This window comes from Sminthopsis crassicaudata, chromosome 3 (assembly GCF_048593235.1).
Source record: "Sminthopsis crassicaudata isolate SCR6 chromosome 3, ASM4859323v1, whole genome shotgun sequence".
In the NCBI taxonomy this organism is placed as follows: Eukaryota; Metazoa; Chordata; class Mammalia; order Dasyuromorphia; family Dasyuridae; genus Sminthopsis; species Sminthopsis crassicaudata.
In genome coordinates this window covers 46,043,970-46,061,722 of record NC_133619.1, presented here as the reverse complement: position 1 = coordinate 46,061,722, position 17,753 = coordinate 46,043,970, and the positions used below count along the sequence as shown (strand labels likewise).

At 34.6% G+C, this 17,753-nt stretch overlaps 1 protein-coding gene across 2 annotated transcripts in view; it reads right to left on the bottom strand.

Annotated features, from left to right (window-relative positions):
• Positions 1–15,240: 15,240 nt before the first annotated feature.
• PLOD2 (procollagen-lysine,2-oxoglutarate 5-dioxygenase 2) overlaps positions 15,241–17,753 on the bottom strand; it is a 101,702-nt gene continuing 99,189 nt past the window's right edge. For both annotated transcript variants that reach the window (XM_074298400.1, XM_074298401.1), the window contains 3 exons: positions 16,102–16,248; positions 15,888–16,013; positions 15,241–15,710 (listed from right to left, as the gene is read on the bottom strand). In XM_074298400.1, coding sequence (XP_074154501.1) covers positions 15,555–15,710; positions 15,888–16,013; positions 16,102–16,248 — 429 coding nt within the window. In that variant the 3' untranslated portion in view covers positions 15,241–15,554. The remainder of the gene's footprint in view (positions 15,711–15,887; positions 16,014–16,101; positions 16,249–17,753) is intronic.

Genomic DNA, 17,753 nt, shown 5'->3' with positions numbered 1-17,753 from the left:
CCATGCAAAAGCATCCACATTTAGCTATTTTTCTTGTAGCCTATATGGGAACAGAAATTTAGGGAATAGTGGAGTAAATATCTATGTGACACAATGCGTTGAAGGAAGGAAAACTATCTCTAATATTATGCAGACTGCAAATTTCCCCAAATTCGGATTTATAGTGTATAAATAGGATCTATATATTTCCAGCAAAATCAATGAGGGGAAGAGATGATAGATGAGGTATGCATATGTATACATGTACATTAAATTATAAATAATTACATTTATTTAATTTATTTATCATAAATAATTAGAGAATGTTAACAAAGCACTTCCCTTAAAATCAAGATCTGAGTTCAAGTATAGTCCACTGCCATTGGAGTATCAGTTTGCCATTATGGACAGCTCTAAGTATGTGCAGAGAATGAACATTTACTAAATGCATGACCCTATGTTGCCTTCTTAACCTTTCTGAGTCCCAGTTTCCTCATCTTTAAAATAGGTTTAATAATGGCACCTATTTAACAAGGTTGTCTAAAGAATCAAATGAATTAATGTATGTAAAGTGTTTCCTAAACTATAAAGTGTTATGAAATATATTGTATTGCTATGCAAACATATGCAGTATTATTGTCAATATGAAATATGTTCAGTTATAGCTCCTAAATTTTATTTAATATATCTATTGAATAAATATTCAGTTACAACTCCTAGATTTAACTAGTCTGCAATTAGCATGGCTTTGAATTCAGCAATTTGGATTGACTCATCATTATGAAAATGCAGATTCAACATTTTCAAATAATGTCTTAATCATTCCACCCAAGCAGGAAGATAAGAAAAAGGCAATGAGCATTTATTAAGTGCTTATTTTATGCTGGGTACTAGGCTAGGCACTTTTCAAATATTATTTTATTTTCACAACAAATTTATGAAGAAATTTACAGTTTAGGAAACTGAAGTGAGGTTAAATGATTTGCCAGAATGACACAGCTTGTGTCTTAAGGCAGATTTGAGCTTGGATCTTCCTGATTCCAAGTCTAGATTTCTATTTACCATGCCATCTAGCTATTTCTAATTATATGAAACCATTTTCTTACATAATAAAGATCTATTTTCCTAACCAATATGTTTCTTGAAGGCCATTCCTGCCAATTCTAAATGAATGCTTTTTTTCTTTACCTCTCCATAATAAAGCACCTTCTGCAAACACTTGGGCCCATCTATAATTACAAACTCTAAATCAGATGCTCCAGCTGAGGGTTTCTATGACAGTAAATGATGGAAACCAGTATCTACTTCCTTGCTTACTCAAATATCAGTGAGAGAGCCACACCCAGGGTGTTTGCACACTGTAGCCAAGGCAACAAGACATTCAGTGAAAAAACACAAGCCAAAGACAAAAAATTTGGTGTTTTCAAATGTATACTTCTTTAACGTTGCCTTTCCAACCTGATGCATGATAGCAGTTTGAAGCAAATGGGGAGTAGGGGGGCAGTGAGGGAATAAATTGGAAATACTGTTGTAGGGAATAGACATCAAAAAGTGCATGGATTTTATTACAATTCTATTTAAGGCCAAGCAATGCCAGATTCAGTGAGGGATGGGAAGGTTAAATAACCAAGCCTAAGCCATAAGGCAAGCTGGTAATAATTCTGGTAACACTCAGAGTTAGCCCTCTGCTCCAGATGGCTGGGCTCCCCGCTGATGCCTTGGAGACATGCCATCTAGTTCTGGGCCTCCTTTTTTCAGGTTATAACCTCATAATTTGTAGATAAATAATATACTTTTCCACAGTTCTCCCTACTCCCTCCACTAATTATAAACATACTTTAGATATTCTACTTTTTTTTTTTTTTTTTTTTACTGAGATCTTTCTTTTGCTTTCTCTTAGGAAAATAACCTTGAAAAAAACTTTGAAAATAACCTCCCCCACCAAAAAAAAAAAAAAACCCTTAACTCATAATTAGCACTTAATTTTCCACTCTAATACAGATGAACATGGGCCAGGACATTCCCCTCTCAAGGTTCAAACTGTACAGCCGAGTAGCAGGAGAAAAAAATTGAAAACAGGAGACTTGAGATCAGGAATAATAATAGCCAGCTTTTATATAGTGCTGGACCATCTCCTGAGTTCAAATCCAGCTTTAGACACTTACTAGCTAGGTGATTCTTCCCAAGTCACTTAACTGTTTACCTCATTTCTTCATCTGTAAAATGAGCTAGAGAAGGAAATGGTAAATTAGTTTATTATATTGGCGAAGAAAATCCCACATGGAGTCATCAGACATAAATGAACAAGAGTAACGATTAGATTTACAAAGAGCTCTTCTGATTCTCCTAACTACCTTATGAGATAGGTATTATTATTATTCCCATTTTATAATTGAAGAAACTGAGGTGAGAAGAAATTAAATGCCTTATTGTCACAAGGAATGACAAGAATCAAATAATATTTTTGTATTAGAGGTCAGGTTTTAATTAAGAGCTTCCTGACTACAGACACATGCAAGCTAGGTGCCTTTAAAGATGAAATCAGCTTCTCTTAAGACGATTTAGCCTTATCAGGAAGACTTGAGTTCAGATCCTGACATTTACTATATAAGAGATGATGGTATATAAAGTCTGGGAGATTCAGTTCCCTTACCTGTAAAATAGGTAATAAAAATGTCACATAATAAAGATGTACTCTCTGTATCAGAAGCTAAATACAAGCCCAGCTTGCAAAGCATACTGGCTGTGTGACTACTGGTGAATCACTTAAACATTCTGTGGCTTGGGCTACTTTCTTTAAATGGCAAATTACAAAACCACTGCCAATCTACACTGACACTCAGTGAGATCACTGGTTGCACTTAAAATAATTAAAGGGAATAAAGACATTTCAAGACCTGATTTGACCTGGTTGTTTTGAAGCTTGAATGAGAAAATGTTTTGGAAACTTAAAAATACTATATAAAAGTCTCCAATTATTTTTATCAATCCATCAAGAAAAAAGTCCTAGATATAAGCTACTGTATTAAGAGAGTATAAACAAGTATAAAGAGTATAAAGAAAAAGAAATTTTGCCCTCAAGGAGCTTAAATTTTAGCAAGAGATAAAGCATATGTGCTTTATCTCTTGCTAGATATATATATGTGTGTGTGTGTGTGTATGTGGAATAGAAATCTGCAAAATATATGAGCAGATACCAGCAGCTAGAATTCCCTTAAAAGCCCTTCTACAGAGGAGCTAATTTTTGAAAGAAGCCAGAAATTATAGGGACAAATGTGAGGAAGCACACTCTAGACAAAGATATGGAGATGACAGATGACCATTATTGTTAGTAAATTGGCAATGTGCCCCATGCTGATCTAGGAATCAGGGAAATTAATTGCAGACCACAGATTGCTCTCAGGGAGCAGATAGTCTATACTGCACTCATATTGTTATAGGTTTTGCAAACCACTTTCCTTACAACAAAAATCTCATGAGTTAGACCATGATCCATTTTTACTAAACAGGAACAATCCCTTGTTCATAATCATGCAACTAAGTATCAAACCAAGAACCAAATCCAGTATCATAAACAAACAACGTTAAGTTCAAATCCTAGTTCTGATATTTCTTGGCTATATGAACTTAATCGTTCTTCTTCACTTCTCTGGTACCCTAATTCAATATTGTGAAGAAAGTGCTTCATAAACCATGTTATTATAGTCATTGTTATCTGTTTTCATCCAAAACCTCTAGTAACACACAGAACTAGCTTTATTATTGGACTATCATACACATACCGCAATATCATTTTCCCTCATACATTCTGAAAAATTAGAATCCAAAATTGATCTTTTAATTTCCCCTTCTCACTGATTAAATTGGTGATTTGAAGGATTAATACAAAAGCATGACACAGTCCTATATTAAATACAAGAAAGGCTAAAGGTCAGAATGATCTGAGTTTAAGTGAAAAAGCTAAAATTAACAAAAACTGAGGAAGGGTTCAGTAGCCATATATTAAATGAAGTGGGTTGTGGTCCCTTTAAGAAATTAGTCCTTTCAGACTGATTTATTCCTTTCTGATTCCCAACCTTTCCTAGCTGATGCATTATCAATTCAAGAAGCTAAGACCTTTGATTCACAAATCTTGGTCAAAAGCATCTCTTTGAATTCCAATAGGAGATCCAGGCTCTCCCAGCCCCCACTGGATCTGAGTCAACTTGGGACTCCACCCATGGGTCCCTTTAGCTAAATTTCTCATTACAAAAGAGCCAAGCTGGAGTCTTCTCTTTGCAGAGGTTCCAAACATGGCAGCAACATGCCTGGCACCAAGGACTCTCTGCCCACTGGAATATTGTTTCCGGTGCCCTCTTCTCTTTACTTAACATCTTTTACTAATTAGACTTTAACCTTACTTCCAAACCCCATAATAAACCTCTTTTTACCAATCTAGGTTTTCGGATCTATAAATTCCTTCACAGGGGACTCTTGCACTGCTACTAGACCTCATTTAACTCCCTTTCCTTGCACCAAATCCTGAAGGGTTGCAGGGGAGCTCCATTTGATTCCCTGTACCCCAAACCTGCCACTAGACCTCAATTTCATTGGGGTACCCCAAATCTATACCTCATCATTAAGGAAAAGAGAATGATCAAACAAAGGAAACCAATGAATAAGGTGAATGAAATGCGTGGTGTGATAGAAAAAGTTGGCAGACAATATGTTAATATATAATATATTTATCATTTTAATAAAAATCACAAATATTTTATAAATTTATTAGTTTTAATTCTGTTAAATATTAATATATTTTAAATGTGGATAAATTGTTAAATGTTGAAATAAAATTTGGGGGATAGCTGGGGAGTCCCCAATAATGTTTAAGCACATAAAGAGATCCTGAGACCAAAAAAACTGGGAATCACTGCTGTAGTGGAAAGTTTTGGATGACTGAGCCAAAAGCCTTGGTTTTGAATCTTAGCTTTTCTACTTCTATCTAGTATGATCTTGGGCACACACAGGTTACTTCACTTCTCTGGGATTTCATTTTGCCATAGGTAATCTCTCTCAGGTGCCTCAGGTGCCAGAGAGGTTGTACTAAAACCTCTCTGAAAACCTTTTAAACAAATTGACTAGACCATGATTATTGTATTAAGTGTAATGGAGCCTATTCATTGTGTCGTCTTATCAGTACAATGAAATGCTTCTACTCAAAATAGCCAATCTTAAAACTGAGGAAGGAGAGTAAAAGGAAAATTAATCCTTAGCATTCACAGGAAACATTCTATTTTTTGGCTTTGCCCCTGTTATCTGGTGCCTGGAATGCCTTCTCTTCTGCCCTTCACTTCCTGATTTCCTTCAACACCCAATTTAAATTCTAAATCTGTTTTTATCTTTCAAAACTAAGATTAAAAAGACAATAGTGTTTAACTAAATAAAAATATTGCAAAAAGTTTTCTCTTCTATGTCTTCGTATGCAATACGCCTTCAAGACGATTCAAAGAATTGTTTTGAAATTTTTTCAAAGTTTATTTGAGCAGGGCTTAAACTTTTTTTCCCTTCCAACCCCTTTTCCTAAGAAATTTTACACAACCATGGGTATATAGCTATATAATATAGGTATATAAATCAAACATTTACTGATAATAAATCAATTTTATAATTGCGATAGGCAGTTATAAGACCCCATATTGGGTCTAAACTCAGTTTAAAAAGCTTTGTATTAAAGTACCTGTTTATTGCTTAAAATTCAGATATGACTGTCAACTGACTGCAAAAAAGGGCTTTTGGGATTAAAAATGTTGGTATGATTTTTAAAAAACACTTAAAAAATGTAAGCCACTCAATGCCATAGGAAAAAAAAAATTAAAAAATCAAGTTTATGTAATCACTAAGTTTTATTTTTTCATATTTGCAAACAGGAGGACTTCCGGCTAAGATGGCGGCGTGGAGGCAGACAGCTGCTTGAGCTCCTCGCTTTCTCTCAGAACTTACTTCATGACAAGCCTCAGACTTAATGCTTGACCCAGAAAGAAATCCACAAATTATCACCAAGAGAAGACATCCTTGAAAGTCGCCAGAAAAGGTCTGTGTTTGTTCGGGGGAGGGTCAATCAGACTGGGCGCAGACTGAGGGCAGACAGCCAGAGCAAGACAGGCAGCTCACACAGCTCAGACCGGAGGGGGAGGGGTGTGATCTCTGCAGTTTCTGCGAAAGGGCTTTTGCCCCAATGTGGATGCTCCGTCTTGGCAGCAAGCCAGGAGCCACGGAGAGGGTGTAAACACCGGAGGTGAAGATTAAAACCCCAGAAAGCCAGCGTCTCTCAGAGCCCGGCCACCCCCAACCCCCACCTGGACTGACTCGGTGCGTTCTCGGAGCCTCAGAGTGCAGACTCAGTACAGTCATTGCTGTTCTGTTAGTGGCTCTCTGCTGCCCTATCCCCAGTCTGTAGAGGAAGCCCATTAATAACATCCAGCCCTATCCCCCGCAAAACAGACCAATTGCTTCTCTTGTCAGTTTGTTTTCTTTGATTCTGACAAAATGAATAAAAAATTCAAAAGGGCTCTAACCATTGACAGCTTTTGTGTGGAGAGGGAGCAGACTTCAAATGCTGAGGAGACTAGGAACAGAATGTCCCCAGATGTATCCCCTGGGAGGGATATAAGCTGCTCCTCAATACAAAAGAACCTCATAGAGGAAATCAAAAAGGCTCTCACAAGAGAGCAGGAAGAGAAATGGGAAAAGGAAAGGGAAGCTTTGCAAGAGAGCCTGGAGAAGTCATCCCATGCATTCAAAGACAGAATGGATAAAGAAATCAAATCATTGAGAAACAAGATTAGTGAGCTGGAAAAGGTAAACAACTCCAAGGAAAACAGGATTAGTGAGCTGGAAAAAGAAATCAGCTCTCTAAAAAATAAAATGGATAAAATGGAAAAAAATTCCATAGAAGATAAAAACTCAATTGGACAATTACAAAGAGATATAAAAAAAGTGAGTGAAGAAAATACATCATTGAAAATTAGACTGGAACAAGTAGAAATGAATGACTCAAGGAGAAACCAAGAGGGAGTCAAGCAAAACCAGAGAAATGAAACAATTGAAAAGACTGTCAAGTACCTTACCAGAAAGACAACAGACCTGGAAAACAGATCCAGGAGAGACAATTTGAGAATAATCGGACTCCCTGAAAAATGGGAGGAAAAAAAGAGCTTGGACACCATTTTCGAGGAAATTATCAAAGAGAACTGCCCAGACGTTTTGGAAACAGAGGGTAAAATAGACATTGAGAAAATTCATCGATCACCTACTGAAAGGGACCCTAAAATCAAAACGCCAAGAAATATAGTGGCCAAGTTCAAGAACCATCAGACAAAGGAAAAGATATTGGAAGCTGCTAGAAAAAAACAATTCAGATATGGAGGATCCACAATAAGGATAACCCAGGATCTAGCAGCGTCCACATTAAAAGAACGCAGGGCCTGGAACATGATATTCCGAAAGGCTAAGGAACTTGGTATGCAGCCAAGAATAACTTACCCAGCAAGAATGAGCATCGTTTTCCAGGGAAGAAGATGGACATTTAACGAAATAAATGAATTCCATCTATTTTTGATGAAAAAACCAGACCTACATAAGAGGTTTGATCTTCAAATACAGAACTCAAGAGACTTCTAAAAAAGGTAAAAAGAAATCTTGAGAACTATACTTCTGTCAAAAAAATATGTAAAGAACATATGTACAATTTGTCTTAGAAAATAGAGGTGGAAAGGAGATTATATCATAAAAAAGTACAAAGTGGTGGTACTACATCTCATGAAGAGGCAAAGGTAACCTATTATATCTGAGAGAAAGAAAGGAGGGAGATGAACATAGCGTGTATCAATAGACATATTCGATTTATGGTGAAACTTCTTCCACTTCATTGAAAAGTGAAAGGGAAGGAGTAAGCTAAGGGGAAGGGAATACAGTAATTTCGAGGAAAAGGGGTAAAATAAGGGGAGGATCTTTAAGGTGGGGGAGGGATCCTAAAAAGGGAGGGCTGTAAAAAGCAAGTGGTGTTTACCAGTTTAATACTGGATAGGAGGGTAAAAGGGAAGGAAAGGGGAAAAGCATAAGCAGGGGTTAATAGGATGGCAAGCAATATAGAATTAGTCCTTCTAACCATAAATGTGAATGGGGCAAACTGCCTCATAAAGAGGAAGCAGTTAGCAGACTGGATTAAAAGTCAGAATCCTACTATATGTTGTTTACAGGAAACACACCTGAAACAGGATGAGACATTCAAACTAAAAGTAAAAGGGTGGAGCAGAATCTATTATGCTTCAGGCAAAACCAAAAAAGCAGGAGTAGCCATCCTCATCTCAGATCAAGCAAAAACAAAAATTGATCTAATTAAAAGAGATAAGGAAGGGCATTATATCCTGCTAAAGGGAAGCATCAATAGTGAAGCAGTATCAATATTAAACATGTATGCACCAAGTGGTGCAGCATCTAAATTCTTAAAAGAGAAATTAAGAGAGCTGCAAGAGGAAATAGATAGCAAAACTATAATAGCGGGAGATCTCAACCTTGCACTCTCAGAATTAGATAAATCAAACCACAAAATAAATAAGAAAGAAGTCAAAGAGGTAAATAGAATACTAGAAAAGTTTGATATGATAGATCTTTGGCGAAAGCTAAATGGAGACAGAAAGGAATATACTTTCTTCTCAGCAGTTCATGGAACCTATACAAAAATTGATCATATACTAGGGCATAAAAACCTCAAAATCAAATGCAGTAAGGCAGAAATAGTAAATGCATCCTTTTCAGACCATAATGCAATCAAAATAACATTTAATAAAAAGCCAGGGGAAAATAGACCAAAAAATAATTGGAAACTAAATAATCTTATACTAAAGAATGATTGGGTAAAACAGCAAATCATAGACATAATTAATAACTTCACCCAAGAAAATGACAATAATGAGACATCATACCAAAATGTGTGGGATACAGCCAAAGCAGTAATTAGGGGAAGTTTTATATCTCTACAGGCCTACCTGCATAAAATAGAGAAAGAGAGGGCCAACGAATTGGGTTTACAACTAAAATTGCTAGAAAAGGAACAAATTAAAAACCCCCAGACAAACACAAAACTTGAAATTCAAAAAATAAAAGGTGAGATTAATAAAATTGAAAGTAAAAAAACTATTGAATTAATTAATAAAACTAAGAGTTGGTTTTATGAAAAAACCAACAAAATAGACAAACCCTTAGTAAACCTGATTAAAAAAAGGAAAGAGAAAAAGCAAATTGATAGTCTTGAAAATGAAAAGGGTGAACTCACCACTAATGAAGAGGAAATTAGAACAATAGTTAGGAGCTACTTTGCTCAACTTTATGCCGATAAATTCGATAACTTAAATGAAATGGAAGAATACCTTCAAAAATATAGCTTGCCCAGATTAACAGAGGAAGAAGTAAGTAGTTTAAATAGTCCCATCTCAGAAAAAGAAATAGACCAAGCTATTAACCAACTTCCTAAGAAAAAGTCCCCAGGACCAGATGGATTTACAGGTGAATTCTACCAAACATTTAAAGAACAACTAACTCCAATGCTATGTAAACTATTTGAAAAAATAGGGATTGAAGGAGTCCTACCAAATTCCTTCTATGACACAGACATGGTACTGATACCTAAACCAGGTAGATCGAAAACTGAGAAAGAAAACTATAGACCAATTTCCTTAATGAATATTGATGCTAAAATCTTAAATAAGATATTAGCAAATAGACTTCAGAAAATCATCCCCAGGATAATACACTATGACCAAGTGGGATTTATACCAGGAATGCAGGGATGGTTTAATATTAGGAAAACTATTAGTATAATTGACCATATTAATAATCAAATTAATAAAAACCATATGATCATCTCAATAGATGCAGAAAAGGCATTTGATAAAATCCAACATCCATTCCTACTAAAAACGCTTGAGAGTATAGGAATAAATGGACTATTCCTTAAAATAATAAGGAGCATATATTTAAAACCTTCAGTAAACATCATATGTAATGGTGATAAACTAGAACCTTTCCCTGTAAGATCAGGAGTGAAACAAGGTTGCCCACTATCACCATTACTATTCAATATAGTACTAGAAACTCTAGCCTTGGCAATAAGAGCCGAGAAAGAGATCCAAGGAATTAGAGTAGGAAATGAAGAAATCAAATTGTCACTTTTCGCAGATGACATGATGGTATACTTAGAGAACCCCAAAGACTCTGCTAAAAAGCTATTAGAAATAATTCAGAATTTTAGCAAAGTCGCAGGATACAAAATAAATCCACATAAATCCTCAGGATTTTTATACATTACCAACACAATCCAACAGCAAGAGATACAAAGAGAAATTCCATTCAAAATAACAGTCGATAGTATCAAATATTTGGGAATATATCTACCAAAGGAGAGTCAGGAATTATATGAGCAAAATTACAAAACACTTGCCACAAAAATAAAGTCAGATTTAAATAATTGGAAAGACATTCAATGTTCTTGGATAGGCCGAGCGAATATAATAAAGATGACAATACTCCCCAAACTAATCTATTTATTTAGTGCTATACCAATCAGACTCCCAAGAAACTATTTTAATGACCTAGAAAAAATAACAACAAAATTCATATGGAAGAATAAAAGGTCGAGAATTGCAAGGGAACTAATGAAAAAAAAGTCAGAGGAAGGTGGTCTAAGTGTACCTGATTTAAAGCTATATTATAAAGCAACAGTCACCAAAACCATTTGGTATTGGCTAAGAAATAGACTAGTTGATCAGTGGCATAGGTTAGGTTCACAGGACAAGATAGTGAATAAAAATAGCAATCTAATCTTTGACAAACCCAAAGATCCCCAATTTTGGGATAAGAATTCATTATTTGACAAAAACTGCTGGGAAAACTGGAAATTAGTATGGCAGAAACTAGGCATGGACCCACATTTAACACCACATACTAAGATTAGATCAAAATGGGTCCAAGATTTAGGCATAAAGAACGAAATCATAAATAAATTGGAGGAACATGGGATGGTTTACCTCTCAGACTTGTGGAGGAGGAAGGAGTTTGTGTCCAAGGGAGAACTAGAGACCATTATTGATCACAAAATAGAACATTTTGATTACACCAAATTAAAAAGTTTCTGCACAAACATATTTGCAAACAGAAAGCATTTTATAAACATTAAAGCACAACATCAATGTGTTTATTATTTCTCTCAACCTATCTAGTTCTTAATTCAGAGCAAAGTAAGTTTGTCCTGACTCAGACTGTCTTTATCTGATTTAGAGGCTCCTTAGAGCCTCATGTGTAAAAAATCCCAGAGTATATCAAAGCATTATTGGATACTTGTAATGTGACTTCTTTAATAATGTTCTAACTGTATTATCATCTTAAATTCTTGAGTTGCTAAAATATGACCATTTCAACTTTCTACAAATCATTGTTAATATTTCAACGTTAAAACAAGCACCGAGTATTGTGGGATCAAATGGGAATCTTTGTAACCTATGCTTTTTTTCATTATTCTTCTACTATTTAGTTTACTTTTTTATTTAAAAATAAGATTTTAGAGTTACAGTATTAATTTCCATATTCCACATGGAATATGAATGTGGATTTTTTAAAAATTCATTAGCTCTTTCCCACTGATCTACTATGCAGATTCAAAATATAAATATGGATTTTTATACTCTTTAGCCAAACCAGAGTGCTGCATCAAAGTGATAATCTCGCAAAAGTCACACACACATACACACACACACACACACACACACACACAATTTGCATTCACTAGACAAAACAGTAATCACAAGGATCTGCAAAAATTTACTATAATTCATATGAATCAATCATATTTGACATGATATATGTATAATTCACAAATTTACACAAGTGCACCATGTAACATTTCTAAAGGTATAAAAAAACTAAGAAGATTTAAAGAATACAACCTGATACAACGGATGGAGGACTGCATTTGAATCACAGATTTAGAGTTAGAACAGATCTGCAAGGTAATTTAGTTTTGACAACCCCACTCATTTTACTTTTGGGGAAACTGATGTGCAAAGAGATTAAGTGTTTTACCCAGTTTAACAAAACTAATAAGCACCTGAAACAGGATTTGAAGCCAGGTTTTTTAATCCAAATCTAGCACTTTATTATGATATTGATAGATATCAAAATATATACTAACATATGATATTGCTTCAGATTAAATCCTAGCTTTGCTACTTATGGGTTATATGATCCTGAGTAAGTCAACCTCTCTAGACCTTTATTTGGTCATCTTTAAAATCAAGGGATTGAACTAGATGGTCTCTAAGATTCTTTTTTTTTTTAAACTCTATATCTAAATATATGAAATTTATATGAAATGGATCTTGCTCTTTTGAAACTAAATTAATGATAGACTCTTTTAATAATGGCTAATTGTATCTATACTTTTTCTTCAGTTTTTAATCCATAAAATATATATATTTTTAAAATTCTTCCTCAAATTTGTAATGATTCCCAATGACTCTTTTTTTTTAAATTAATACTTGGTTAAAAGCAGACATCTGTGCCATGTTACCCTAATGGACCACAGTGAGAAGGAAAGACACACCCCCTCTCTCTGAGCTAGTTAACAAAGGCAGCTTTCACAGTCCTTAAGACTTCCTTAACTTTCCAACCTGGTCAACATCTTTTCAAAGGAAGCTATTAGCTAACAGAATTTTAAGTATGTTGAGAATATCTCCGTGGCGATACTTTCCTCCAGCTTGGAGAATCTCCGACTAAACCAAGTTCTTCACAAAACTTTAAACCAGTTCCAAAAATGTCATACAAAGGCGATCTTTATAGCTTAAAAGAAAGAAAAATGGATCTTTACATAAGGTTGGCAAAAAACCAGAACTAATGGTAACAGTTTCTATTTACCTGGTGTTTTCCAGTTAATTAGACATTTTCACATATATCATCCGAGGTAGGCTTTCAAGGTACAGGGTCCATATGCGACCTGGGAAGAACACTCTAAGATTCAAGAAACTTGGCTTCAAATGATGGCTTTTCAATTCATGAGCTATGTGACTTTTACCACGGTATTTCCCCTGATATATTCCCCAGTTTCTTCATCATATAAAGACTATGTGGCCAGACTAGACAGTTTCTAACATCCCTCCCAGTTCTAAATTAAATGACATTCCAAGGAATCTATGAGGTAGTACAGGTTTTTTTTTTTTTCTTTTTTTCAATATATGATTAAACAGATTGAGAAGGTAAAATGACTGACCCATAGTCAAAATTAGAATTAGATTCTTTTGCCAAATATAGATGAGAGAAACAGAGAAAGAGCAAAACAGAGACAGAGATAGAGACAGAAAGACCGAGAGACAAAAAGATAAATACAGACAGACAGAGAGAGAAAATATGTGTGCCCAAGAAAGATTTTTGTAATCTCCTTGAAGGTATTTATCGATTGCTTGATTATTGATTATTGATTAAAGTTGATACATATCCACTCCAAAGTGTTCATTTCCTTTCTTAGTAAAATACTATTGATGTGATGGCCAGCTAGAATATTCAGAGATGAAAATGAATGTGGACATGTGTCAGCAGAGGTGAGAAAAAGAAATTCTTACTACTCAATTTACAATCTGCAATCATGCTTTGGGTGAAAAACTGCATTGAGTCATGTCAAGAAGTATAATTTTTAGTATTTCACAAGAAAACCATCAAAAGTGAATATGAAAATAACAATAAAGACACTGAGGCAAGAATGGCTACTTCAAAATGACCTGATGAAATCATACTTCATATAGCATTTCTAGAGAGATGGTTGCTTTATGATAGAAATGTGGCTTGACTCTGTGTCATCAGCATTAAATGGAAAACAGTAAATTATCAGTTAAACTTGGGAATTCAAGTCTCATCTCTCCTATTTACTTCTTACAAAAATGGCTGAGCAAATTACCAATTCTGATCTGGCCTTTAATTCTGTCATCTATTTGGGCAGGATTGGGCTAGGTGATATCTAAGGTCCCATATAAATTTAACTATCTAGAAATTCTATGAACATCTTTTTCTTCTGATGAAAATATTTGCTTATGTTTTAAAACACTAAATATTCTGAATACAAAATTTAAAATTCATGAAAAGGTAATATACTTACCTTTCTGTGGCACTGTGGTATAAATAACAAAGGTAGATATTCTTTCTTCTTTCATTGCTTTCTTTGATTACTATAAGTGTTTGTGCATGTGTATAAGCAACATACAAACTCAGAAGGGCAAAATTTTAATATCTTTTTTTAAAAAAGCATCCACATTTTTCTCTTTCTTTTTCTTTTTTATTTATCACGAGTTTCTAACACACAGTGTTAGAATAATGATCTTTGGCACCATGACTTAAGAGTTAATTTGTGTTTTTTTTTCAAGTTTAACCTTTAAATTACAAACAGTAGCTACAATAAGAATATTTAAACCTCATTCATTAAAGTAGATGGAAAAATTAAGACAACACACTTATTTTGAAGAATCCACCACCTTCCTCCACCCCAAATAAAGAAGGGTAAGGACAAAGTAGAAAAGAGAGAATAGAGACATGAAGAATAGGGACCAAAAAAAAAAAAAAAAAAAAACACAGGAACAAAATAGGGGAGGGATAGGAAAACAAACAACCAAAAAAATTAGGGATAAAGGGAAAGAAGGTGGGCTCAACAATTTCATTTTCCTGATATAAAATTCAAGTACTTGAAATGAGAAATGTTATTGATAAATTTACCTTTGGTCTGAATGTATTTTTTTTCTCTTTTTTATTTTTTAATTATTTTCTAGCTTTTCAAAAATAACATTTGGACTGAAGGGCACTTGGTGATCATAAGAAACTCAGTTCACTTTGATGATGAGACACCTTTTCTTCAGGCCATTTAAACAGGAACTTCTTGTAAGAGCTTCATGAGAAAGATGGCTTCTGAATTTTAAGGCATATGTGAAACAGAGATGTGCCAGGCACCCACACTACATGGGATTCTGGTCCCCTCTTAGGCTCTAAGTGGTGTTTGTCTATCATATGCATTTAGACCGTTTCCCCCAAACAGCAGTAAACACAATTCTTCTGGGATTGTTTTTCTAAATTAGAAATCAAACATTACAAACCACAAACTTCACTTGTACCTTGGTGTCTAAATTATTTAGTAAGTAAAACAACCAATTCAAAGTTAATTCTTTCATCCTCTCCGAGAGCAGCATAGGAACGTTTTTGGGTTTTTTTGTTGTTTTTTGTTTTTTGTTTTTTTGTTTTTTGTTTTTTCCTTCTTTTTCAACCTGTGACTCAAGGCTCAGAGCAGACATCTGTATATAAGTATGTAATAATTAAAAGAAAAGCTTTTTTTCTTAAACTTTTTGTCCCAAGTGAAGCTGCTTTGTGGAAGTTATTTAAATAATTCTCTTTTCTTCTCATCGATAAATTGAAAAGAAACTTTTTTTGCTGTTTTTTCATTTTTTTGTTTTGTTTTGTAGAACAGCCATCCAAAAGTAAAAGGTAAGTTGGTTTGATGGGAGAGAAATAATTTATGGATCAATAAATGACACTGCAATATATCTTGTTCCATTTATAATAGGAAGTCCTTCATGCAAATGCGTAAGTCTTCCAGGATGCATGAAACTCCAGCCTTTCCGGGGTGACTCAATAGAGCAATTGTACCTTAGAAATTTGCATCCACCTCCCTATGAAGAAAAGAACAGAGAGCTATTTCAGTGAATTCACTTTACTTTCTATGGAGTGCTATAATTTCAACCACATTATCTGAGTAAAAAGATAAATTTGGAAAATTGAGGGAAAGGTTTTGGACAAGGACAAGCATTTTTCTATTTAAAAATGAAACAGTTAAGCTTTCAAATTACCTGAAAGTCTTGTCCCACATTGTTGAGAGCAATATTGATCGTAAAAGTAGATGAGTCATGATGAGGTCTAAGGGAGCGCTGTCTGTCAGGAGAATATTTAACTACAAAATTCAGCAATGCAAATCCCTGAGACAACAGAAGAATTAATGTCAATATAGACTCACATTCTTTATAGAAGAATTGGGGGAAAGGGTGGGAAGAGGGACTTAAATACCTTTGTATAGTAGCCAGCAAAGACTTTCAGTGTAACTGGTGCAATAAATTCTCTGATAAAATGAAGCCATTCATTCTCCAATCCAATTTGCTTCATGTGGATATCATCAGTTGGGACATTTTCATAACCACCAGATATACGGCTATCCTAATAACAACATCATCACCATCAACATTAAGTCTGACCTATGTACTACTTGTATTTAAATTTTCTTGTAAGTTTTCCAACAACAAAATCATAACAGGCAATAAAAGAGCCAGCTGCTCATTAATGACCTTCCATCTGCCCTAAAATTTCAGCCCTAAACCAGCTTCCTTAACAACTAGATTTCTACAGTTACCCAAACGATCTAGCCAGGATAACACAGAATCATCTCCAATATCTTTAAAAAAGCTACATGAGGGGGGTCATCAGAAAGTAATGAGAAACATTTTTTTTCTTAGATTTTTTTTATCGTTCATTATGGTACAGTTACATTTCATTTAGCTTAGCTTTTGTTAATTATAGAGGGGGGGGGAAGATTATTGGTATTTAGGATTATCTGCATAGGCAAGCTATCCCTACAATCTCCCTCATTACTTCCTTCTAGTCTCACAGAGATGATACGGTAATGTAGGCAAGAGGCTACATTTGTTGTCAAAGGATCTGGCTTCAAATCCAGACTTTGGAGTATACCAGATCTCTTTATTTTCTAGCTCATATGGCCAAATTAATAAATAAATTTAATGCTAGACTTGGTGACAGGAAAACCTGAATTCAGTTCCTGCCTATAATATTTAGTATTATAGTATGATTCTTTCATTTTCAGTTTCTTCATATGTAGAATTAGCACATCAAAATTGTTTCAATCTTTCAGATCTAAATATATGATCCTATCAATATGATCAACTACGGAAGGCATAAGACAATCCTATAAGAAGCTCCACATAGCCAGGGAACTAGAAACATAAATAACAGGAACAATAACATTTGCTGCCAAGTGCTTGGTATGAAACATCAGTGTCTATCAGAATGCCATCGCAGCTAAGCAAAGCCCCTCAATCACTTCTTCACACTTTTGAGAGAGTAAATGCTTTTATCTGTTTTTTTCTGTCAACCAGATAAGCTTGGCTCCCCCCACATTATAACATTACTACTACTGCTGCTGCTGCTATTACTACTACTACTGAAACTACAACTACTACTATTACAACTACTATTATTACTAGTACTCCTACCACTACAACTACTACTAATATTACTATTACTAAAACTATGGCAATTACAACTACTACTACTATTACTACAACTACTATTATTACTATATATGTATATAACTACTACTACAACAACTACCACTACTAGTACCACTAGCTATAACTTTTTAAAGTTAGCAAAGCATTTTATATATGTTATCTCATTTGATTCTCATAATCCTGTGAAGTAGTTACTTGTATTATCCCCAATGTACAAGTAAGGAAACTGAGGCTGAATGACTTACTGGGAGCAGGAACTAGTAAACATCTAAGACAATTCACCTTATCCTGATAACAGGGAAGGAAACTGAGGAGGATAAAAATTAATTTCTTTGCTCATGATCATCCAGCTATATAATGTGCCCAAGATGGAATTAAAACTTGGCTCTTAATTATGTCCAGTCCAGTGCTCTATCC